This window comes from Seriola dumerili, unplaced genomic scaffold (genome assembly GCF_002260705.1).
Source record: "Seriola dumerili isolate Sdu_G_001 unplaced genomic scaffold, Sdu_1.0 BDQW01000149.1, whole genome shotgun sequence".
Classification (NCBI taxonomy): Eukaryota; Metazoa; Chordata; class Actinopteri; order Carangiformes; family Carangidae; genus Seriola; species Seriola dumerili.
In genome coordinates, this window is record NW_019174404.1 from 14,099,018 (window position 1) to 14,121,741 (window position 22,724).

General features: G+C 44.9%; 1 protein-coding gene across 1 annotated transcript in view; it reads right to left on the reverse strand.

Moving 5' to 3' along the window:
- The window catches only part of crim1 (cysteine rich transmembrane BMP regulator 1), a 36,533-nt gene extending 31,229 nt beyond the window's left edge, over positions 1-5,304 (reverse strand). Inside the window, exons 1-2 of the mRNA XM_022750045.1 lie at positions 4,625-5,304; positions 322-483 (exon numbers count right to left, since the gene is read on the reverse strand). Coding sequence (XP_022605766.1) covers positions 322-483; positions 4,625-4,922 — 460 coding nt within the window. The 5' untranslated portion in view covers positions 4,923-5,304. The remainder of the gene's footprint in view (positions 1-321; positions 484-4,624) is intronic.
- Between the last annotated feature and the right edge of the window lie 17,420 nt (positions 5,305-22,724).

Genomic DNA, 22,724 nt, shown 5'->3' on the forward strand with positions numbered 1-22,724 from the left:
CACACACACACACACACACACACACACATACAGACAGACACAAACACACACATGAACCGCAGTCATCAGTGAGTCATGCACAATGGCAACACTCAAGGGTGAAAGGGGAACCACTAGACAAAGCTTTAGCATGTGTGTCATCACTATGATATGTACGTAGCATAAGTCACCTCAGAGCCACATCTGTTATGGATTAGCTTCTCTCAATGGACAGCATTATCCCCCCCCATCCCACCCCTTGTGTGTGTGTGTGTGTGTGTGTGTGTGTGCGCACACACATATCTGTGTCAACGTGTGTGTGATAGACGGAGAGGGGCTCACCTGACTTGCCGGCCTTCATGCAGGTTTCTTGGTCTGGATAGGAGAAAGAGCCCAAGCAGGAGTGACGGGCATCACACACACACTGTCCTCCAGCTCTGTCGCAGCCGGTCATCAGGGGACAGCGCTCGTCCACCAGGCCTGCCTCCAGATGGTCAGGGAGAACTGCAGGAGGGTGGGGGGTGGGGTGGGGTGGGAGGAACAGTAGTGAGAACATTAGGACAGGGAAAGAACATGAACTTCTCACTTGGATTTGCTTGTCCACTTTACTCTCATTGACTGTGAATAAAGAGACATTGGAAGAGAGTTGAAGGTGAAGTGCAATCACAAGGCAAAATGTGCCAGAAACCGAGACTTGTTTCCCAAAAGTGCTGGAGGTTTAGGCAGCTTACAGCCTCTGTTGCAACACATTGCCCTGGCACAACAGTTACGGAACTGACCAGTGTATTTCTGGGCTGCCATCTCCCCTCCCTCCTCATTGTACCACGCTACTTGAGCCATTGAGCCCATTTGTTTGCTTTTGTTCCACAGCATGGGGCCCTCCCAGGGTTTCCATCTCTGCTGGTTGCCGGAACGCCTCTTCTGTACCAACGCCACCACTGCACCATACCCACATTTTGTTCCTTCGCCTTGTGAGCCTTACCCCCCCCTGAGATGGCACCTCAGGACTCAGCTCAACTGGGATGAAACTTTACGTCAGGAAGGAACACAGGAAGGTATAATGTTAACGCCATGTGAGCTGGACCACCACCAAAAAAACTCTGGGATTAAAAAGGGCCCCAACGTACACATCACCCATAGTATTCCTTTCACATTCAAGCATAAATAAACACACATATACCCCCCCAAAATTACCCTCCTTCATAGCCGTTCAAGAGCAGTAAGAGTGGCAGCAGAGTAAACAGGATGAGACCAACTGTAACACAGAGTAACCCCTTCCCAAGCATTTAGATCCCAGGCCTCAAATCAACAGTGTGGAAGCGTGATTGGAGCTTATCATAATACTCTGGCTTTCTTCTCCAAACAGCTACGCACCAGAACAATGCACAAGAGGAAAAGGTTTAACTCTCCAAGATAAACACGAACACCTCATGGTATATTTACCTGACTACTGCCGGGGGGGGGGGCAGTAACAGGATGAACCAAAGTGATCGGAAAGAATTGCTTTTAAACGCTGTAAATCATAATAAATCACTTGTTGTTCCATGTTAATTTAAAACAGATATTCCGCTAGGGGAAAAAGCCAGACGCTTACTGTAATAAATATCACCGCTGAAGTGAATCCGTGTGACTGCGAGGGCAAGCATCCTCGGAAAACATTTTCCCCAACTCGGGGGGGGGGTTTGATAACGTGGATGACTCCTGGGTGATGCAGGGTGCTAACCAGTCATATGGTAAACAGCAGCCAATGAAAGAAGTGAAGGGAATTCTACCTTTAACCTGAGCCAGCCTGTGCTGTTAATAGCTCTCCCCCAGACAGCCGGCGAGACCGGCTAAGTACAAGCAGCCTTTTCAATAAACTGCACCAAAACTTTCCCTGTGATTTCCTCTCACCTTAAAATGATCCTCACCTCCACATTTTTTTTTTCTTTTTTTCCATCCTGAGGCTTTCCTGTGCCTGGGAGGGTATTTTCATTTGAGATGAAGGCAGTCTGTGTGGGGTGCTAAATCTGGCACATAGAGAGGGAGGCAGGAGTCAAAACAATTAATGAAAGGCTGGACACTGAAAACATTGTCTCATTCACTAATTTTAGCTTGACCCCAGTGGGCCCTGTTTGTTCTGAGCTGGTCTGTCTCAGCCTGGTACCCTTTAGCCTGACCCAGGTCTGATCTGGTCTAACCTGGTTATCTATTATCTGGCCTGGCATGACTCTAGCCAAGGTCTGTGGCTTCATCCCAGGGGGGATTCCTCTCTCAGCCACTGAGACTGCTTGTCTTGGCATCCAGAGCCAGGATGGGAAAGCTGACCTCTAGAGGCCCTCTGGCTGATAGCGAGCTAAAAAGGAAGTCTTTGAAACATTAGATAATACCAGAGGAAGGGGGAAGTAGAAGGCATGTGAAGGAGCGCACTGGACATAGCGTCCCTGTAAGACAGACACTCTTGTTACGTGGTATGTTAAGTGCCTCTGGAGCTCGGAGGGAAACGTGGTGTGGGAGGCCAGTCACAGAAATACAATGAGAACATCAAAACAAATCAGTTAGCTGCGAAGACTGAATGATTTCAGCTGACTGACAGGGTGATCGCTGAAGTGGATACGATAAGGTGAATGGCCAAGGTCTCTCTCTGAAAACAGGTGCCTGGATGACTCATGAGACAGTCGCAAAAAGAAACAGACACAACTTGCAACCTGAAACTGCTACATTTCATTCACTTTTTTTAATGTATTTTTGTCAGTTTCTGAATTTAAATGCCAAACTCCCTTCATGAGAAAATTTGATTTGAGTATCCCAGGTATTGGTTTTGGCAAGCTTGGTGGCTCATACATTTATTTTTGGTTACTTACTTTCAAAAGCATTTAAATTACTGGAAACAAAACTTGGAATTAAATACTTCCACAGTTAACAAAACAAAACAAAACAAAACAAAACAGGGGTAACGGTTCATTTCCAATTCCTTTTTGATATCGGTTTCTTACATAACATTTCCATGTCTAGAAAACTCAACGTGCAATGACTACTGCAGATTCCCCTTGGCAGGAGGAGCCCCGAGTGGTTATAATTGTTGTTTCCGATACGTTTTTCAATCTTGTCAAGCCAGTGAACAATAACAGGATGAAAACCAACTGCTGACTCATTACCAAGGTGTTTTGAGGTTGCTGCATCCCCACTCTAAAGGATTCTGACCACCCAGAAAATCAAAACTGGGAGCAGAGGCAGGGGATCAGAAAGCGGAAACATTTACCCCCTACTCCTGATTGCGAGTCTAATCACTTTAAGACCCTTGCAGCTACAGGAGGGAAATCTGGGATCAGCCTGCAGCAGCCTGCCTACTGTGGCCCCTGAAAACATACCGGGAGGTGTTGATTTACCCCCAACCCAGACCCTATGGGATATTAAGGTTGCATGTGTATGTGTCTGATTTAGGGGTCAGCAGCATGTTCCGAGGCCCCTGGAGTCACAGGACCAGAGGCACGACTCAATCAGAGGAGCCATTAGGCCTCCCACTCGCTCCAAAGCTGTTAATTTGCAGAGATGTCCTCCAGACGCCAGCCTAACCTGTACTCGGGGCACAATCAGCAGCAGCGTCTCCTGGGATGGCCCGGGGCTGGAGACCCCTGGTAAACCCTTGTGGAGCTAGGACCACCCCACAGTTAGATGATGGGAGGGCAGGGTCAGGGGATCCCAGACACCCACTGAGAACTGCTTACTCTCTCCTTCAGTCCCGTCAGTCCTCCTCAATCATCCCGAAACAGGCTGGACAGAGTGCAGGTGGAGGGGGCGGGGGTTCTCCCCCCGGTTATTTGTTCCTCAGGGGAAGGCCATTGCTACTTACTTCATTCACCGTGCAGAACCTGACACCCCGCGCATCTCTTTGAAGTTCAGAAAGTTGCTCAAATTGTGCGTAAAATGAGCACATCCACAGCACAACAGCCCAGCTCAGCTTGGCAGGAAGAGAAGAAGCACAGCGCTGTGGAGCCACAGGAGAATCTGCTGGGGACTATTGTAATCATGCTGTCAAACCATTACAGCTCTGACACACACACAAACAATACAGAGAACAAAAGGGCAGCGTATTTATTAAATTACAGTGTATTCCAAGTTTAAAAACGCAATCATCATTGTTGGTCACGCCATGGGCGCACACACACACACACACACACACACACACACACACACACAGATTATTACCCCAATTCACTGCCGCCTTATAAATGTCTCTTTGAGTTCCAAAACAAAAAGCACAGGACCTACTAGAGCTGAAGTGTAACCTGGTGCCAAATCACTGCTGCCAAACCTATTGTCATGCCTCTGAGCTGAGAGTGAATGAAGCTTTGAGGGGAAGAAAGAGCAGCTGAACATGACTCCTCTCCTGGCAGTCAAGAGCCCCTCAGACCTGGGGGAGCTGCTCCAGGCAGCCAGAGACAAGGTAAACAGTGACACAGTCACTGCAGTCAGGGCTGGACTGACGTTTGAATAATGATGCCCTCAAGCCACTTTAAGGAACGGGATGCCTATAGTTGTTTTGTTGCACACTCAACAACAGCATTAAAAATGTTTTCTCTTTCACTACGACACTACTTCTGATTTGATTAAAAAAAAAAAAAAAAGGAAAAACAATGTAACATCACGACACACTCTCACCCACCTTTACACACTCCAATTTCAGGTATAGTGGCAGCTCCGGTTTTGTTTACAGAGGCGCAGGTCAGCCCCAGGGCGCAGTAGCCGTGCGTCCAGTCTTGTCCGCCGCAGGGCTCCCACTCCAGCCGGGCGCACTGGTCACAGCATCCGCACGGGTCCCTGGCCAAGGTCCGGCCACCCTCGCAGCCGTGCGGGGCTTTGACTGGACAAGTCCGGAGATTACACGGCGTGCACTCGTGAGCCGAGAGCGCCCGCACCAGAAAGAGGACGTTCAATATCACAACGGAGCACTTGCTGAACATGTTTCAAAAGCCTTCTGTGAAGTTTTCCCAGAGAAATGTTCCGCTTCTGTCAAACGGTACACCACATGAACTCACAGCGATGTTCACCAGCTAGTAGATGTTGCCAAAGTTGCGAAGTCTCCCTTTTAAAAGTTTGGTGATGAGTCTTCCCTCGGGCGTGCTGTTTATGACACAGCAGCTCGCTTCAGAAGCAGAAATACCACGAGTCTGAAGTGTGCGGATGCGTCTTAAGTGGCAGCAAAATATCCAAAGGCAGTGGTTCGGTGTACGCAGGTAGACGCAGGTCCCGAGCGTCTCATCTAATTCAAACACACGCAGAAATCCCAGAAACGTCCACTGAGGCTCACTGCTTCTGCTTCTGCTTCTGCTGCTGCTGCTGCTGCTGCTGACAGCCACACACGAGAACGGCAATCTGAGCCCTAATTTGACATACAGGCATATAGAAATTAGCGGTGCACCCCTCCCCTCCCCCCTGACTGACACAGGAACCGACCAGTCACAAGAAGCGAAAGGAGGGAGGATTTGAACTGATTTATCTAAACTGGCAACTCGTCTCCGGGTTGCGCAATGATGCAACTTTGAATGTCTTAAATGCAAGTTCCCGTTTATTTCCGTTTCGTAGCCTATTCTGTAATTTGGAGAAATACTGCAGGTCTTTAAGAGCAATTTACCGATTTAAAAACGGATGTAATTGTTAAAATACTTAAAATCACTTGTAAAGTTCGACATGAATCCAGGTCAAACCATTTTATAAATTATGAATCTAAATCATATGCCAGCAGTAAACGTGGTTGGACCCCTCTGACGTTACCTAATAAAAATAAATAAACCGACAGCAGTGGGATCAGAATGGATTAGTAATGTATATTTTACGTCACAGAGTGCATTCACAGCAAGGCTCTTGTCACCACTATACTAATTGTGCTCTATCTCAGTTCAACAATACAGACATTAAGTCTGTCAAAGCCTCATAATCATACATATCAGGCATTATTGAGGCCACATATCACTCCACAGCCTAACCTTTTGTGTGTGTGCATGAGTGTGTGTTTACTTGTGTTTGTAGGTGTTAGATTTGTGTATGCAGGTGGCTCAGGGAAGGTAAAAGGTCATCTGATGTTTGTTGGAGCAGTGTTTGTGTGCTTACATTGGCAGATGGATGGTGTGTGTGTGTGTGTCTGTGTGTGTGTGTGTGGGGGGGGGCACAGAGGGCACAGCTGGAGGCTGAGTGTGACAGTGCCATTGGCACTAAAAATCCAGAGGAAACAATAGCTTAAAAAAATGTTTGCTCCCTTTTCCCTGCTGCACAAGTGAGCAAGAACAAAGCAGACAGTTTTTCCCAGGCGATGGATCATTTAGTTTTCAGAACCAGTCAAGTGTGATGGTAATAGTCTCAGTCTGCTTTACATGAAGGTGAACTGAGGCCGAATCTGAGCAACTAATAAGAATTACTGGAAAGCAATAAATACAGAGATATAAAGTGTGATGATGGTCCAATGTCATTGGAATCATTTCCTCTTCAAACACCAATCAGATGTCATCTGGGATGATTTCCCCCACAATGTCAACATACAACAGCACCTCCTTCATTTGCAACATCTGCCTGGAGCCACCCGCTCCAACACAAACACAACATCCAGGAAACCAGCCCTGCAGCACGCATAATCAGCCCTTGCAACACAACTCGGCTCTTGTCCTCCTGCTCTCCCTCCGCCCTCCCTCGCTCCATCCCCTCCTTAAAGCTCTTGTCAAATGGGTCGACCCGCTGACCGCTGGCCGGACACCCACTGCTGGTTGACGACAGATCAGACCAGGACCTTGGAGAGCCTCGGTTTCCATTCACTTGCAGAGACTGTGGCCCAGCAGCACTGACCTATTTGCCTGAGCGATGGGCTTTCAAATGGGGCCAGCTGGCTACTCTCAGAGGGCCCTCGTACTGCTGTCGTGGAACAGGGGTTTGTTTCTGGCCAGATGAAAAGTCAGCACAGCACCTTCTGGTTTTCTTTCTATCTATCTATACCAGTAATTAGATGTGTAAACGGTAAAGGGGATCATAAAAGAGGCCTTTCTTCCTCTCAGGGGCAGCAATAAACAATACAATGACTGGCACCAAACTAGAATACACCCTCATTAGACTCACTCTGAGCATATGCCCTGTGTCAAACGTTGCATGATTGTAGTATTTGGAAAACATCCCAATTGTTAAATGGGACATCAAACACCAGAGTTAGATTATCCATCATTTTGGCTTTGTGTGTAATTTCAAATAAGTGCAAAATTAGGTCCAAACAAAACTAATTAGATTAGTGTTGTTGCCATGTTCTCTAAAACCAGAGCACAATCTGCTATGCCATGTGCCTGGGTGTTGGTGACTTTTCCTGAGTCTCTGAATGGAGCAAACAGAAGGAAAAGGTGGGGCAGTGAAAAGCGCTTTGCAGGGCCTTAATAACTGTAGTGTGTGTGTGCTAATGATGTTCTGAGTCACAGATCTCTGGGAAAATACAGCAATAAGGGCGCCAGCTTCCCTCTCTCCTACACTGTAGTCCCTGCCATGATGATTGTGATCCCGGCTTGTGGATACAGCTTCAGCTGGTCCACCAGTCATCCTCAGCCTCATCAGATGGTGGGAGTTGGAGGGGGTGTAGGGGTGGGTGTGTCACACTGTGGGATCTGTCCCACAGATTAGATGACCTCTCTCTGTCACCCATTCCTGTTGCTGCTCGTGTCTCCGCAGCACAGGCAGCCGGCTGATTTACACCCTGCTGCTGCGGAGGTGTCAGGCTGGTGGTGAGGTGGTGTTTCTGGGATGCAGACAGGTGTGAATGACGGTTTGGAGGTGAACTAGCTGGCAGCAGGCAGTGTGAGACTGACGGTGACACGGGGCTGAATTTGGAGTGTGATAGAATGAGCTGAGTGCATGTCGAGTGGACAGCGTGCGGCACACCTGATTACAAGTCACCATGGGTGCACTCAGGGATTTTTCTCCAAGTGAACAGTGGTGGTTATCACCCTTGCATAGCTTATCTATGAGCACAGGGTGCTGGACTGAGCCATACTTTTCAGATCCAGGCCAAGGGGTGGGGGTGAGGAGTGGGGGGTGGGTGAGATGGGTATAATGGCAATGCATACTGACAGTTGAAAGAGTTTCAAAGCCGTTCATACATCTCCTAAACAGCGGAAATATGGAGCATTTAGTGTGGAGGCTAAGCAACACATACGCTAATGAATGGCCTGTTTCAAACTCAGAACAGATGAGGTCATCTGTTATTTTTAACCCAAGCAGCCAAAATACGACAAAAAAACGCGAGATACAAGACAAAGAGGTGTGAACAAAGCAAAACTTTTCAGAAAATGAACCAAAACGATTAACAGGCACAACACAATGATATTCTTTTGAAACAGACAGCTGTACGACATATTGAAGAAATAATCGACAGAGGTGATTACTCTTTTCCATTACTGCCATCCAGAGGGACTCAAATGCTTTTGTTTCTCACTTTGCACTCTTCATTTGTTTGGACCATTGTAGAAACAGTTTGGAAATGGTCAGAGGAGTCCAACAGAAAGAGTAACTCATCTTACAGGAGATCATAACTGATTCCCAGGTCTACTTTACAAAAACATTGAACATATTTTTTGCTTTATTCATGTTGTCCTCTTCTGTTTTTATGGCCTCTATTTTCCTCTGTCCCTGTCCTTTTCTCTTTAGCCTTTCTCCTCTCTCAGTCTGTGTTTTCTCTGTCTCTCTGTGAGGTCTGGTCCAGTTGCTGTTTTCCTTGCGGGGACTATAATAATGTGTTTTGACACTGTCAGGTCTCCTGCAGTCCTCTTCTTTCTGTCTTGTAGAACCCCCAGAGTCATCACAGCGGCAGAATAGCAACACAATGATACATGAGTCCCCTCCTTCTTCTTCTGGCTGTAAGCAGTCCTGCTTAAACGTTAAAGGGTTCAGTGAGTTCAGACAGCCTAGAGGGTTAGGTATGCTTGTATGGTTCTGTATTTTTGTAGTCTGTGAATTAATGTGGAGAGGGTGTAAATACAAGTAGATGCTTGGCCACCTAGTGAGTGGCAAATCTTTCTCTCTCAGTACATCATATACATTGACATATAAATTGCTGCTATCTGAGGTAAACATGAATGTCTTCTCACTTGTTTTCATGAGGCGGTGCAAGACAGATGAGATCTGATTGGACAAGTGTTGGAGGATGAGCCCTTCACCTGTCACAAATACTTGGGATTGATCAACTTTTTTTAGCCACACTAGCAGCATGGGTCTAGGGATGGCAGTGTTGGTCTGTCAGTCCATCACTTTGCCCAAGGCTGAGATGTCTCAACAACTATTTAATGGATTGCCATTAAATAAAATTTCCCACCAGCATTCAAGGTCCCAAGAGGATATGCCCTGATAACTTGGGTGACCACCTGATTTTTCTTCTGGCACCTCTATGAGATTAACATATTTCAGTTTGTCTAATACTTTGGTTTACTATCGAATACCAGCAAAACCCATGACATTCTGCTGTGCTTCATATTTAGCGTCAATTAGCAACTGTTAACTACTAACTGCTAACAAGCTAAACTACGATGGTAAAAATGGTAAACATCCACATGTTAACACTGGTGATAGCATGGATAAAGTAACAAAGTCTAAGCCAGCCATACATACGACATCAACACTTTCTAAAAGAGCTGTAATGACACATGAGGTTTCTGGGTTCGACTGGCACCCTGAGTCATTATGACTCAGCCCCAGACCCTTCCTACAGTCATGGCTCAAATCCTCTGGCTACGGTTTACGCTGGGCCTCTCACTCTCCCCTGCAGCCCCTCTACAGTGAGATCCTGTGACCTTGCAGAGTGAACAGCCACCAGCTTGTTTGACATATAAGTGGCATACTTGCTCCCTCCTGTCGTGCTCCAGGGGAACGTTAAGTGGACCTCTCAGAAGTTTTAATCGGTAAATCTATAATAAATTCCTTGGTGGATTGGAACCTAAAAGGACCCTTGTGTCCCATTCCTGCAACACCTGCCCAGTGTGGTCTTCCTTTTCATATATGGGCTCATTGAAACTACTGAACTAGAGAGTTTTGGAGGGTGTACGGTTACAATACATGAGTAGAGGGCGAGGCTGTAACCCAGCTTTTCTGTCCTGTCATAAACTACTTTGAATGGGTGTATCTGGAGGTCCTTGTCATGTAGATGAACTGAAACTGTTGTGTGATTATGTGTGAATGTATGTGTGGTTCTCATGGACATGTTTCATTGAGCTTGAAGCGCCGATGGTTATGTCACCAGTACGATTTGTGTCATAAGACCGTTGACATAACGCCAACTTTTTAACAAAAACACAGCAACATTAACATTTATTTTAATGTTTGGTCAATGTCTTTCTGGCCACAAATATAAGTCCAGTATTCATACTCTTTTTAGCTCTTTTTTGGTCCTAAGGGAAATATCTGGCTCTTTAGCTGTGAAATGCTTCATGATATACATCAGCTAGCCGCCAACTTTGCTGGTCTGCCATCAAGTGCTGTAAAGGTATTGTACAGTGCGTTTATTAGAACTTTTTCAATGAAAAAAGCTGCTCACTAGGTCACAAAACAACACTGACAAGAGCAATGAGACTGAACCAAAACATTTAAGTTGTTGGCTAGAAAACCAAAACAATGTGCTGGAAGACACTAAAATGCTCAGTGCTGAGGGAACTGCAGATTCAGGTAATAATTCTCTGTGGGTTCGTCACTACACCTTCCACAGTACACTTAATCATTTGACCCGTTTTTCATTTAAAATCACTGATGAGTACAGCCTAAGATACATTACATTTAGGAGAATTTGGACTTTCTATACCAATAAATTATTTCTGTATCAGTAGGTTCATTTGTCGTCATGTGTCACTGATATCTTTCCACCATCTCTTACTAACTTCTTAGGTGGAGAACTGTTTTACCCATTTAGAGATAAAAACAAGTGAGGTATGAACTCTATACCCTTGACAAAAACAAGGAAATGAGCAAACAACAGTGAGTAATCTTCAGCCATTTTATAAAATATGAATGTGTTATCTGCAGTGTTCATTCAGTTAAAAGGAATTAAGCTAATGAGGCTTATTGATGGAATATAATTAACCTTGTCTCTTTGCCGTCTATCCTCTTGATTAAAACATTCAATTCTGCTCTCCCTCTGCATGTACAAACACACACCTGTGGCTGCATACAGATGATTCTAGTGGCTTCAGTGGGCTTTGTGGGGGGAGGATCCTCAGGTAAAGGTGCCAGATTTACAGGCAGACCTCCAGCTGGCAGAGGAATGTCACAGCCTGTGTTTCAGCTGTAAATTCTGACATAATTACAGTGCCACTAACTCAAACATTGAGGTGAAACAACCACCTTGCGAGGGGAAAATGATCACTGCTTAATGTTATGTCTGGGACACAGATTTACTCCTGGCTTTGTGGGGGGAAGGACGGGCGGCAGGAGCAAGAATGTGAGAAATGTGCGAGTTCTCTGACCTTTATGAAGGTGAAGCAACGAGTTGACATCATTACCATAGCTGGCATGTACGTACTTGCCGTCACATGGGCCAAAGGAAAGCAGATTCAGGTCAGATGAGAGGGAGAGTGTAAGTTACATGCTGTATAAATACTTCTGTGAATCCATAAACTTTATGTTTACTTGACATGTAAAAACAAAACACGTCAGAGACTCAGATTGTTTGAACTGTTGCTTGCTGGCATGGATGACGGTGGAGATGGTGATTAATGGTAATTATTTTAGTAAAGTGCATACCTTATTTGTGGGAAATACTTTGGAAATACGTTAATTTACTTTCTTGTTAAGAATTATTTGAGAGGATGGATACAACTCTCACATCTCTACAGTCTATATAAAGCTACAGCCAGCAGCTGGTTAGCATGAGACAGGAAAAGGAGAAACAGCTAGCCTGGCTATACAGTGGAGCCTCCAAGGACAAGTAATTGCACCCTGCGTAGAGTGAGTATGGTTCAGAGTTTGGTCTTTTATATGCTTTGGTTTTTGAACTGATAAAACAAACAAGCAATAATGGGTTAGTTATTTTTAGAGGAGCTGGTGGTTTGTTACTTTAGTTGCTGCTTCCAGTCTTTATGCTAACCTAAGCTAATTGGCTGCTGGTCTTAGCTTCATATTTACTGTACAGATATGAGTGTGATATCGATCTGCTTATGTAATTCTCCTCAATAAAGTGAATAAACATATTTCCCAAAATGTCAAACTATTCCTTTAAGGTGATGACGATGTAATTGCAAAGCTGAGAGCCTGACCTTTGCAGGGGAGATTTTTTTGCCCATCATTCTGAATATCTCTCTCCCCTCATTGCCCGTCGACTCTAGAAAAGGCTTAAAATTCCCCTTAGAAATTCTGAATTATTCAGAATTGTTCATCCTCAGGTTGTAAACCTTGTACATCTGGCTTTGATAATATTGTGCTTAAGCAAACCTGGATTTTAAAAAGAGACTGGGGTAAAAGTGTAAACATGAATGTCAGAGAGGTTGTTGAAAAGACTCTTTTGTTTCTTAATGTGGTGCTGCCACCGTGTGATGCAATACAAGCATTGCAGCGTAGCCATAGACTCACCTCATCTGGGTATTCAGGCTCATTTTATCACGTGAAACATCAACCTGACAATACTTCTGCCTGAATGCCAGACAGCTCATGTGAGAAGAAACATCTAAAGGCAGGAAGCCTTTATTCCTCCTGGGCCCAGGTTTTTTTTTTTTTTACTGGCTTAGTCACACAGTCTTCCTGTTTTTCTCCCACTACTAACCACCAACAAACAATACTAGGAAGGGGTCTGCTCTTTGTCTAGACGGTGAGCTGTCAGCTGTGGCAGAGCCGGTTCAGTGTACAGCCCAACAACAGCCATGACAACTGACCTGTCTGGCTGAGGTCAATGAGACTACTGAAGCAAGGCCTGGCTTAGGTGAATTCTCATCCTGCTCTTTGTGAATTGCATTTTTCCAACATCATCCCACCCGTTGAGGATCATGTGGATTGAAGTGCTTTTGGTAATATACTACTGCTTTAGCTGAGAGGTAAAGACGATATAAACAAATGATCCAAATTTTTAGACAAACTTCATCAATGCAATGGCATGTTTACATCATTAGGGGGCACAATGACACAACTATCCAGATATCCATGGGTTTCTTTGAGGTCAACTGCAAAGAAGTGAGTAAGAATCTAATTTCATGGCACAGTGAGATGGTTATTGATCATCTAGGAAAGGAGAACTAACAGAATAACTTCACAGAGAACGTATTACAACTTTCACCATTACCGAATATCTCACAGTGATCCATGAAGAAAGAACAATGGGGTTTCCACTGGTGTGAAGGCTCAGAGGTGTGCATTAAAGCAACTGTGATGTGCCCTGTTATTTACAAGATGGATGTTTAAACAAAAATTGGAGTGAAATCTCAGTTTCTTATAAAATCGCAAAATACAAGACTGTGATCCTTTATGTAACACACTGTGACATTTGCTCCCATAATATTCTGTGTGTGTCTCAGCACAAAAAAAGAAAAAAAAGAAGAACAAAACGGACGACTTGCCTCACAACACAGCTTTGAAATGTCACTGCAGAAGCCTTGAGGTGTGTTACTCATTCAAAACATTGACTAAGTTGATGTTTGCCTCGACAGATCTTCGCAACACCTTGCTCTCTTTGAAGACTTTGACTAATTTGTTAGCTGACATTTGACATGACTAGTCGTCCATGCAGGCGGCCAAAAGACATTGTGTGCGTGTGTTAGGGGAGAGAGAAAGAGAGGCAGAGCCAGTGTCAAAGTAGGTATAGGGGCAGACTTTCTGGAGCCGGCTCCCACATGCCCTCTGACTACCTGTCACTGGTCAGACCAACTTTGTCTCCCTGAGCAGATGATGTGATAAGAGTGGCAGAGAGAGCATGAAAGACAAGAGCAAGACAGAGAGAGGGAGAGGAGGGAGAAGGGTGAAAAGCAAGACTAGATAATAACAGAGCGAAAAGGGAAAAGAAAAAGATGAGAGGTGAGATGGGGAGAAGTGTGAGTAATTGGAGGAGGGTGAAAGAAAGAGACAAAGGAGAGAGAGATCAGCAAAAGAGAGAGAGAGAGATGGCAGAGAGAGAGAGACAGTGAGAGAGATAGATAGAGAGAGAGAGAGCAGAAAGTCTTGCCCTGAGGCGTCGTTTCTCTGTCTGCGCTCAGTGCAGGGAGGCCAGCAACAGTGTCATACACAGCTGAAGACATTCACTGGCAGCCAAGAAGCACATCTGGATTTCTCATAATGAAATGCAGTAGGCTGCAAAGTTTTGCTGTGCAAAAATACAGTAGAGAGCAGTCACTGTGAATGGCAACTTTTAAGTTTGTTTTTGTTTTTTTTTTTAAACTGGCACCGGGCCTTTAACTTTATGTACATTTGTATGCACAGTTGAATGCATACAAGCAGCATACACAGACAGCACTTGTGTTTTTATATTTTGTCACCATTGGTAGACACTGACACTTGGATGAATTACCGTCTGACTGTCAGCAAGTGAAAGCAGTGTGGCTAATCTTGCGACTGACTGCACCAGTGCCAGCCACAGGGTTAGGAATCTATCATTTCACGGTCCTTGTATTTACTGCCTCCAAAATACACCAAATACGCACACACAAGTACACACACATCCACACACTGCCAAGCTGTCCAATCCTTTGCATGTGCAACACATCCTCCACTTTCCTCCTCCTCCTCTTTTCAACATCCTTGCACAATACGGAGGAGTTGCACTCAGGTTACATGTTCAGGTTGGACCCTCTCGATTGCTCCCCGGGGCTGTTGGGACGAGAAGAGGTGGAGAAAGAAAAAAAAAAAAAAAGGAGAGGGAGATGATGGAAGGAAGGTCCACAATAACAGTCTGTTTCCTCGCATGTTGGGGCCTGCAGCCTAACCTACTGCACCTGTTGTGGAGTCTCACACTAGCTGGAGAGCGATATGTAAGGGTGGGGCCGTGGAGAGGTTTTGGCAGTGAGGGTGATCTAGTGTGGCACCTGTATCGTGGCCCAAAGCCAGCTGGGAAGAGGCCAGGCCTGGACACAACTCAGTGCACTTTATCAATATCCACTCACACTTGTCTGTGCACTTGATGACCCCTGTAGCCTCCTGCTAACCCTGCGTGCATGCTCTTATATGCATGAGTGTGGTGTGTGCCCCTTTCTTCTCACCCCCCTCCACCCACCCAGGCTTACTAGGTAATTGGGTAAGTGTGTAATAATGTTGGTCATGGGTATCTGCGACCCGGCTGGGCTCAGTGTGACCCAGGCAGAACCACCATTTGTAGAATAGCTGAGGATCTGTTTATGATTTTGGGAGTGCTGTGGGGGAGGGAGGATGTGAGTGGAGCTGCGGTAGCAATCACACTAAAGTTTGGTTCGAGCTGCAGGATTGTAATATGAATCACTCACATCCCCCATTTTATTGGTTTCTGTGTGGAGTATTTTTCTATTTAACAGCCGCAGCGGAGTTTTACGTATCATAGCTTGTTGTAATTGTTTTGAAAAACTTAAAATGAAAGAGTGTGACTTTATTGGACACACACTTTGGCGACTGACAGTGCATACTCCCTATTCGTCTCTCTTCATAACCCATCACAATTGTCTGACAGCGTTGTGTAAACCCCCCCCCCCCCCCGGCTAAGAAATAATGATCTTTTCAAGTTTCCGTCGACAACAGTCTGTCTTGCCAATATTCCTCAGGGGACTGCCGCTTTTATATCTGACTGGCTGTCTGTGCCACGCTACACCACACCAGAGGAGTGGTTCACTCTAGCCGTCACTTCAGACATTGAAGATGAGCGATCTCCTTTCGGTTGCATCACATTTTGTGGTCTTGATGACATGTTCTCAACACAGTCTCCCTAGTTCTCTCTGGAGGAACTCTCCGTATCCGTCACATCCATCACAGCAGAGGGGGATTTAGTGAGACAGCTCTCTGTCTTACCCTTTCTTTCTAACTCCCCTCTGATTGCCGTATTATGAGGAGCTGCGTGACCACATCATCAAGAGCAGTAAGCGTAGCGTAGAGCTTATTATCCCTCATTGCCTCCGCCAGGAACAGGAAATGAGCTAAGCAGGGCCAGAGGCTGTTCCAGGGCATGAATTCTCCGAGGGGTTCGCACTAGAGTGATTACGCGACTTTTTATACCAACTAACCAAAACACAATTACCCAATTCCCTAAACTACATATTACATTTGTATAATAGGTTGCAGTTGGTTTTGATAAGCTGAGGTAAGTTTGTGGGATACATTTAAAGGAGTGTCCATTTGGAGTCGCTTAAATTTCTAGGTCTGGTCTGGTCTTGGGTTTCCATTTTATCAGTGTTATCTGAAATCTCAGAGAATATGCACCATTGTTACCTGGGCTGCCAGCTGTCAGACAGGTGCCGGAGATGATTGACAACTACTGACAGTAATTTAGGTGAAGCGTTGGGGCCAAAATGCAGCACAAGCAGCCTCAGCAAGCCTGCCACAGCTCTGCATATAAACAAGTCTTCATGCTGCTTCCTCAGTCTGACAGCGCTGTCATGGGGCATTACTGCTCACTTCAACCGCCCCTCACTTTTCTTTTTCTCCTCTTTTTTTTTTTTCCTCTTTAACCTCCCCCATGCTTTCAAGTCCCTCCGTCCACCATGTCACTTTCTATTAAATGCCTTCTTCTTCTTAAGTTCATCCATCTACTTTATAATATACATCTCTACCTCTCTGTCCCTTTCAACTCTTTTTCTATTCCTTTCTCCCTCCTCCTCCTTCTTCTGTTTGACCAAGTCTGTAGTTGTTGTCAGACAAGGCACTCTCTGTCTGAGCACTGCGCTTGTGTGAATACATGCATCTGTGTGCACGTCTATGTGTGTGCTTGAAACTGTTGATATCTGCCTGTGTGATCATGCTCTGTGTGTGTTTCTGTGTGTTTGTGTGTGTGTGTGTGTGTATGTGTGTGTATGTGTGCGTGTGTATGTGTGTGTGTGTGTGTGTGTGTGTGTGTGTGTGTGTGTGTGTATGTGTGTGTGTGCGTGTGTGCGTGTTTAAGCACGCCTGGGCTGAGCCTTGAGGGCAGTCCTCCTTTGTCCTCCCAACCATCTCCCAGAGATGGATGTGTCTCCAGGGAATTGGCCCCAGAAGAAAAGCACCTCCAGCTCGCTCATATTAAATTCTGCTGAGCAAATACAATCTACCAGCATGTTTTTTTTCCCCTCCTCTCTCTTTCTTTTTGAGAGGAGCTAATTTAATGTGTGTGCATGTGTGCGTGCATTTGAGTGGTGGTGTGTGTGTGTGTGTGTGTGTTGTGGGGGGGGAAGGGGATGGGGGTGGGGGCTTAGAAGCAAGAGAAAACTAGTGTTGAAATACAAAGAAACTTTGCACATTATATTTCAAAACACGTAGGTTTTTATGTTGAGTCTTATTCCCAGCTTCTCTCACACACATTTTGGAAGAGCTCACGGAAAGCATTTATCGTGCAGCGGGCAAGCATATGTCATGGCTCGGATATCTTTAGAGAGTGCTTCAGTTCCTTTTGTTGACACATTCGGATGTCACGCTATTCCACTTTAGCCTTTTCTGTCACAGGCCTTGGCGTGCTCTTGGCTTCCTTGTCTTGTTTGAGGCCACTGGCTGTTATGCACTCATAAAAATTTTGTGCTGGCCCTCATCTGCCCATCCTCACAGGAGAATAACAGACCAGGAGAGAAGGTTCTCGGGGAGCTGCTGGCTCCCTCCCTCCTTCCTTCCCTCCCACCTTCCCCTCTCCTGTCTCCTAATGGATCCACTTGCCTCTCCCTGATTTTTCCTCTCTTCTCTTCTCCTCCCCCAGGCTTAAGGCTCGGCACCTGTGGGCCCCTCCCCCTCCGAAACTTTTTCACTCCCCCTCCCTTTGGCAGGACGCCCGATGCACTGACACAATCGTGGCTCTTTGCGTGAGAGGGAGTGCCTCTCTTTCTGTGCCTCGCTGATTTGTGTGTGAGGAGATACACATGCGTTTGCGTATGAAATTGAGGGAGTAATTACACACATCTCTGTGCAGCACAAGAAGTCCGAAAAAGAGCCCAACCTTTAGCTGAACAACAGATAAGTTTGTGAACTTGGGTTGATTCAACTCTTGCAGCACTAACCTCTGACCCTCAGCAACTACTCCCCCACCCCTCCACGCTTCTCCCTGCTTCTCATCTTCACTTGCTACTGCCCAGCTTCAACTCCTTATTTGTCGTCACACAGCCCGGCTGTGTAATTCATTCTGATGTGATTTTACTGGTAAAGGGAGATTTTAATAGCCTTGCACCTGCTCTCTAGTAAATGGCACTATAAAACAGCTGGGGATGTAAAACTTTATTTCCACATCCCCATGACCAAAGCTTGCCAGGCTGTCCTCCCCCCATGCATCTCTGCTCCTCAAGTCTTAATTCTATGTCACTTCTCTCCCAGATTCAAACCCAGAGCCAACGCGCAGTTTTGCAAAATCACCCTGCCATCTCTCCTTCCTGGCACCCTTGGCTACATGGCACTGCCCCAAACACATGGTTTTAATAGCCTTTCCGCACTCGCTCCTTTTTTTTTCTTTTCTTTTTTTTGGGTTTCACTTGTTTTGTATTTCTGTTTCAGCGCACATGTGTACACTCACACGCAGTAACCCCATATCAAGACATTTCTTAACAGAAACATAACTTTAAGACTGTCTTGTCACGGAGATGTGATGGATTCCCACTCTGCATGCATTCACTCCTTTCAGCATGTGGCATTGATTGCACTATTCTGATCCCACTGTCAGCCAAGCAGTCCCTCAAGGTTAGGCAGTAATGTATCACTCGTGGCCTCGGGCTCATCTACTGTTTCCACTGCACATCTTCCCCTCTGGCTGGAGGAATTGTGCATGGTTTTCATTAGGAGAAATACTGCCAAGGAGCAATCATTCTCCTAGGTTTCCTTAGCATTGACCAGTGTGCTATAAGCACTAACTGCATCTGCTTCCCCGCAAGATCTGATGTTGCATACAGAACAGCAGAGTTGCAACAGAAGCACACATGAATCCAGAGAAGCAATCCAAATTCTTTTGTACAATTTAGTTAAATATTTGCGTTTATTTCTGTTCTCTCAGCACTGTTTTACCAGCCTGGGATTTTTAAATATGCACTTTGATAAATGGCATGAAGGAAAAAAAATGTCAGATCTTTGATAGTCTTGATTTCTTAAATGTTTTGTGTTGCATCAGGCAGAATAATATGATAATGAGCTGAAGCTGATGAGGGAAAGTGTTTTGTTAGTTAGTTTGTCTGTGTGATCAGTGCTTCAGAAGCCATGTGATCCTCTGACAACCAACCATGACCACGAGTAGAGGCTAATCCCCATCATGTGACCACGGAGCAATTTGAGTGAAACATGAGTGAATGAAGACCAGTAATTAAAGTAGCGGATCTCCTCCATCAAAAGGAGCCGGGATGAGATGGCTGCTCTTGAGTCATACTGGCTGCTTTAATCTAACTCTCTAATTAGGCACCAGAAGAGCAAACGAGCACAAAAAAAAGCCCAAGATGCTTTGTTTCCTAAAATTGCTCAAACATGGAGATCCATCTTCATCTGGCTGCAATAACTGCACATTGTAGTAGATTGTGTCTGACACGAACAACAATTACACAGTGTGTTTGGTTCCCCGGCTGAGAAAAGTTTTCACACAAAGACTCAACAGGCACTGCCAAATGCTGTCAGCTGGCTAGTTTCCAATGAGAAAACTCTGTGAGCCAGACACACACACACACACACACACACACACACACACACACACACACACACACACACACACACACATACACAGAGAATGACATCCACTGCCCTCCTATTATGTATCACCTGGACACTGGGCAGTGGCCAGCAAAAGCCCCTGCTGGGACAAGGGATTAGGGTCTTTAAAACAACCCCCTATGGCCAAAAGCCTTCTAATGGGACAGTGATTACCAACGGGTACAATAGGCCCTCAGCTGCCCATATGTCTGTATGTGCTGGTGTGCACATGTGAATATGAATGAATACTTGTGTGCATGTGTGTTGTTGTGAGCACATTTAAGTGTTTGCTATGCAGTGTGAACTAACCCATAACTAAAACCTTTTATGACTGCTCCTGTATTCCTTCTGTATCCTCCACTGCAATGGCCGCTCAATAAAAATCAGATAAAAAATCAGATAAATGTATGTATTAACAAAGCAAAGAAATGATCGTAACATAACATAAAAGCCATATAAAAAAAAAGGAGTATATCCACATGGATACATTAAACAGAGTACTTTTTTAATCCCAATTGGAATTTTCTGTGATTATGTAATCTTGTTTCACCCTCTCATTAATAATAGTGTTGATAGTAGTTAAACTGGCTATAGTCAATATTTTCATATTAACAATATATCAAACGACAATGTGGAAACTATGTAACAATGTGGAAGGGGTCACTTTTAGTGATGAACCTACAGGGAATTATTTCATTTTTCACCTGAGTTTCAGCTCATCGTTTAGAGGTCAACCTGCAACGCAGTTGTTCCGGTTCACTCTCATCGCTCACATCAGTATCAGGCAGTTGTTTTCAGTAAAAACCCACGGTGGACTTCCTTCTCAGCTCCAAATGGCAGACTGACAAAAACAACTGCTCAGTTAAATCAGCTAAATTAGTGAATAGCTTGTGAACATGTTGTAGTACTTTGCAGCTAAAGAACCACATATTTCCCATTTTCTTCTGCTAACATTTTGGATATTTGTTGAAGTAACTTTAGAATGGAGACTTTTAAAAAAAAATGTTTTTTTCATTTTTGTCATTCTTTAGTGTTGATGCATAATACATTTTTGATTAAAGGGCAGAGAAAGGTCAAAGCAAGCTAAGACATACACAACCACTCAGTATCACTGGCTTGTAATGTTGCTTTAGGCTAGCATGTCAGCAAACAATTGATATGGACAAAATATTTGCCGATCCATTCAGCAGATGAGATAGTCGAGATATTTCTGAATAATAAGGGAGGATTTTAACCTAGCACTAGATGGACAAGAAGAATCACGAAGGATTCATCCTCTGGGCACCATGAATATCTGTAACAAATTTCATGACAACCCATGTAATAATAGTTGAGATATTTCAGTCTGAGCCAAAAGCGGATCTACTGACCACTGCCATCACTAGAGCCATGTTGCTAGCAAGCTTTAAATCAACATTAGTGTTCACATTTAATACCTGTACACTTAATAGTTCATCCATATCTGCTCTAAACTCCACAAAAGGTGTGTCACATGATGACTGATGACAGGATGTACCTTGTCCATGAAGCCTGGTAAAAATCTTGCCTACTGTCATTATTCCCTGGCCGACTTTCTAATCTCTAGCGGTGTGTGTGTGTGTGTGTGTGTGTGTGTGTGTGTGTGTGTGTATGTAGCAGAGGTCTGACGACTGGTGCCAGCTGTGAACAGTAGTCCCTCATTAGCACTATTTTCATGTGACCAAGCTGCACCGCAAGCGACACAAACTCAGTAGCACACAGAATCACACGTGCACACAAACACACACACACATACACACACACACACACACACACACACACACACACACACACACACACACACACACACACACACACACACACACACCACATGATCAGATGAAGAGGAACCATTGTTCGACATCATAGGACCTCTTACCACAGACACACACAATTCTCCTTCTGCATTGCCATTCGTGTAACCACCAGAGTCACCCTTGTTTTAATATTCTGTGGGTTACATGCTTCCACATGCTTTCACTGATTATAAACACACAATCCCTCTGTGTTCATGTCTCAAACTATGGCTTCTGTGTTCATGTGTGTTTCTAGCATAACAGAAATCAGTGTTGTGTCACACAAATGCATATAGAGATCTGAAGCGCACAGACGAACCCCCTTTGCCCGCTCTTTGGCCCGCCTCTCAAGTTTGTCCAGTGTGATGAGGCCTCATAGAGCTGTCAGACTGTGGCAGGCAGTGACAGTGGCAGGCCATTAGCCCGCTGAGCTAAAGCGAGTGAGGTCAAACCCCTGACCCCCCCCCCCCAAGTCTGAGGTCTGAAGGGACCCAGGGATCAGAGGTCAAGAGGTCATGGGGGTGGAGACGTTTGACCAGCTCTAACCTCTGTTCTTCTTTTTGTGGAGACCAGTCACAAGACAAACATGTTCAGCTATGATTTATGAGTTAATGGACTTTTGACTTTTCTTATTATTATTATTTTTTCTTACACATGCCGTGATACTCGTGTTCGTGGACAGATTTTTAACTGGTTTGTCATTTATGTCTTTAACCTTTTTAACTTTTGAACTAAGATGTAATTTCCTCTTGTTGCTCTTTTTCTTTTTCATTTTGTACCACTTTATACTTTCTTACTTTCAATCTCTACTTTCTATTCCACTAATTGGAGATAAGTTACAGTAACTAGCACCAATTAACAACAACTATTAACAATTATTCAAAAAACATTCCAGAAACTCAAGGGCATGTGCCAGTTATTAGCAACACCTCTATGCAAAAGTCAGCCATGCATCTCCCCACAAACTCTAGAAATCAGTTTGGTCACTGTACTCACACTTCTCATACTGAAACTCCAGCAGCTGTTGTCTCTTTGTTGCACTTTGAGAACAAACACACACAGCTGTGTGGATCGTGAGTAAAACCACAGATACTCGAGGGAAATGCACCTGTGACAGAGTGAGATTATAACCCCCCTGTCTATGCCTGACCTGAGAACCACATCCCC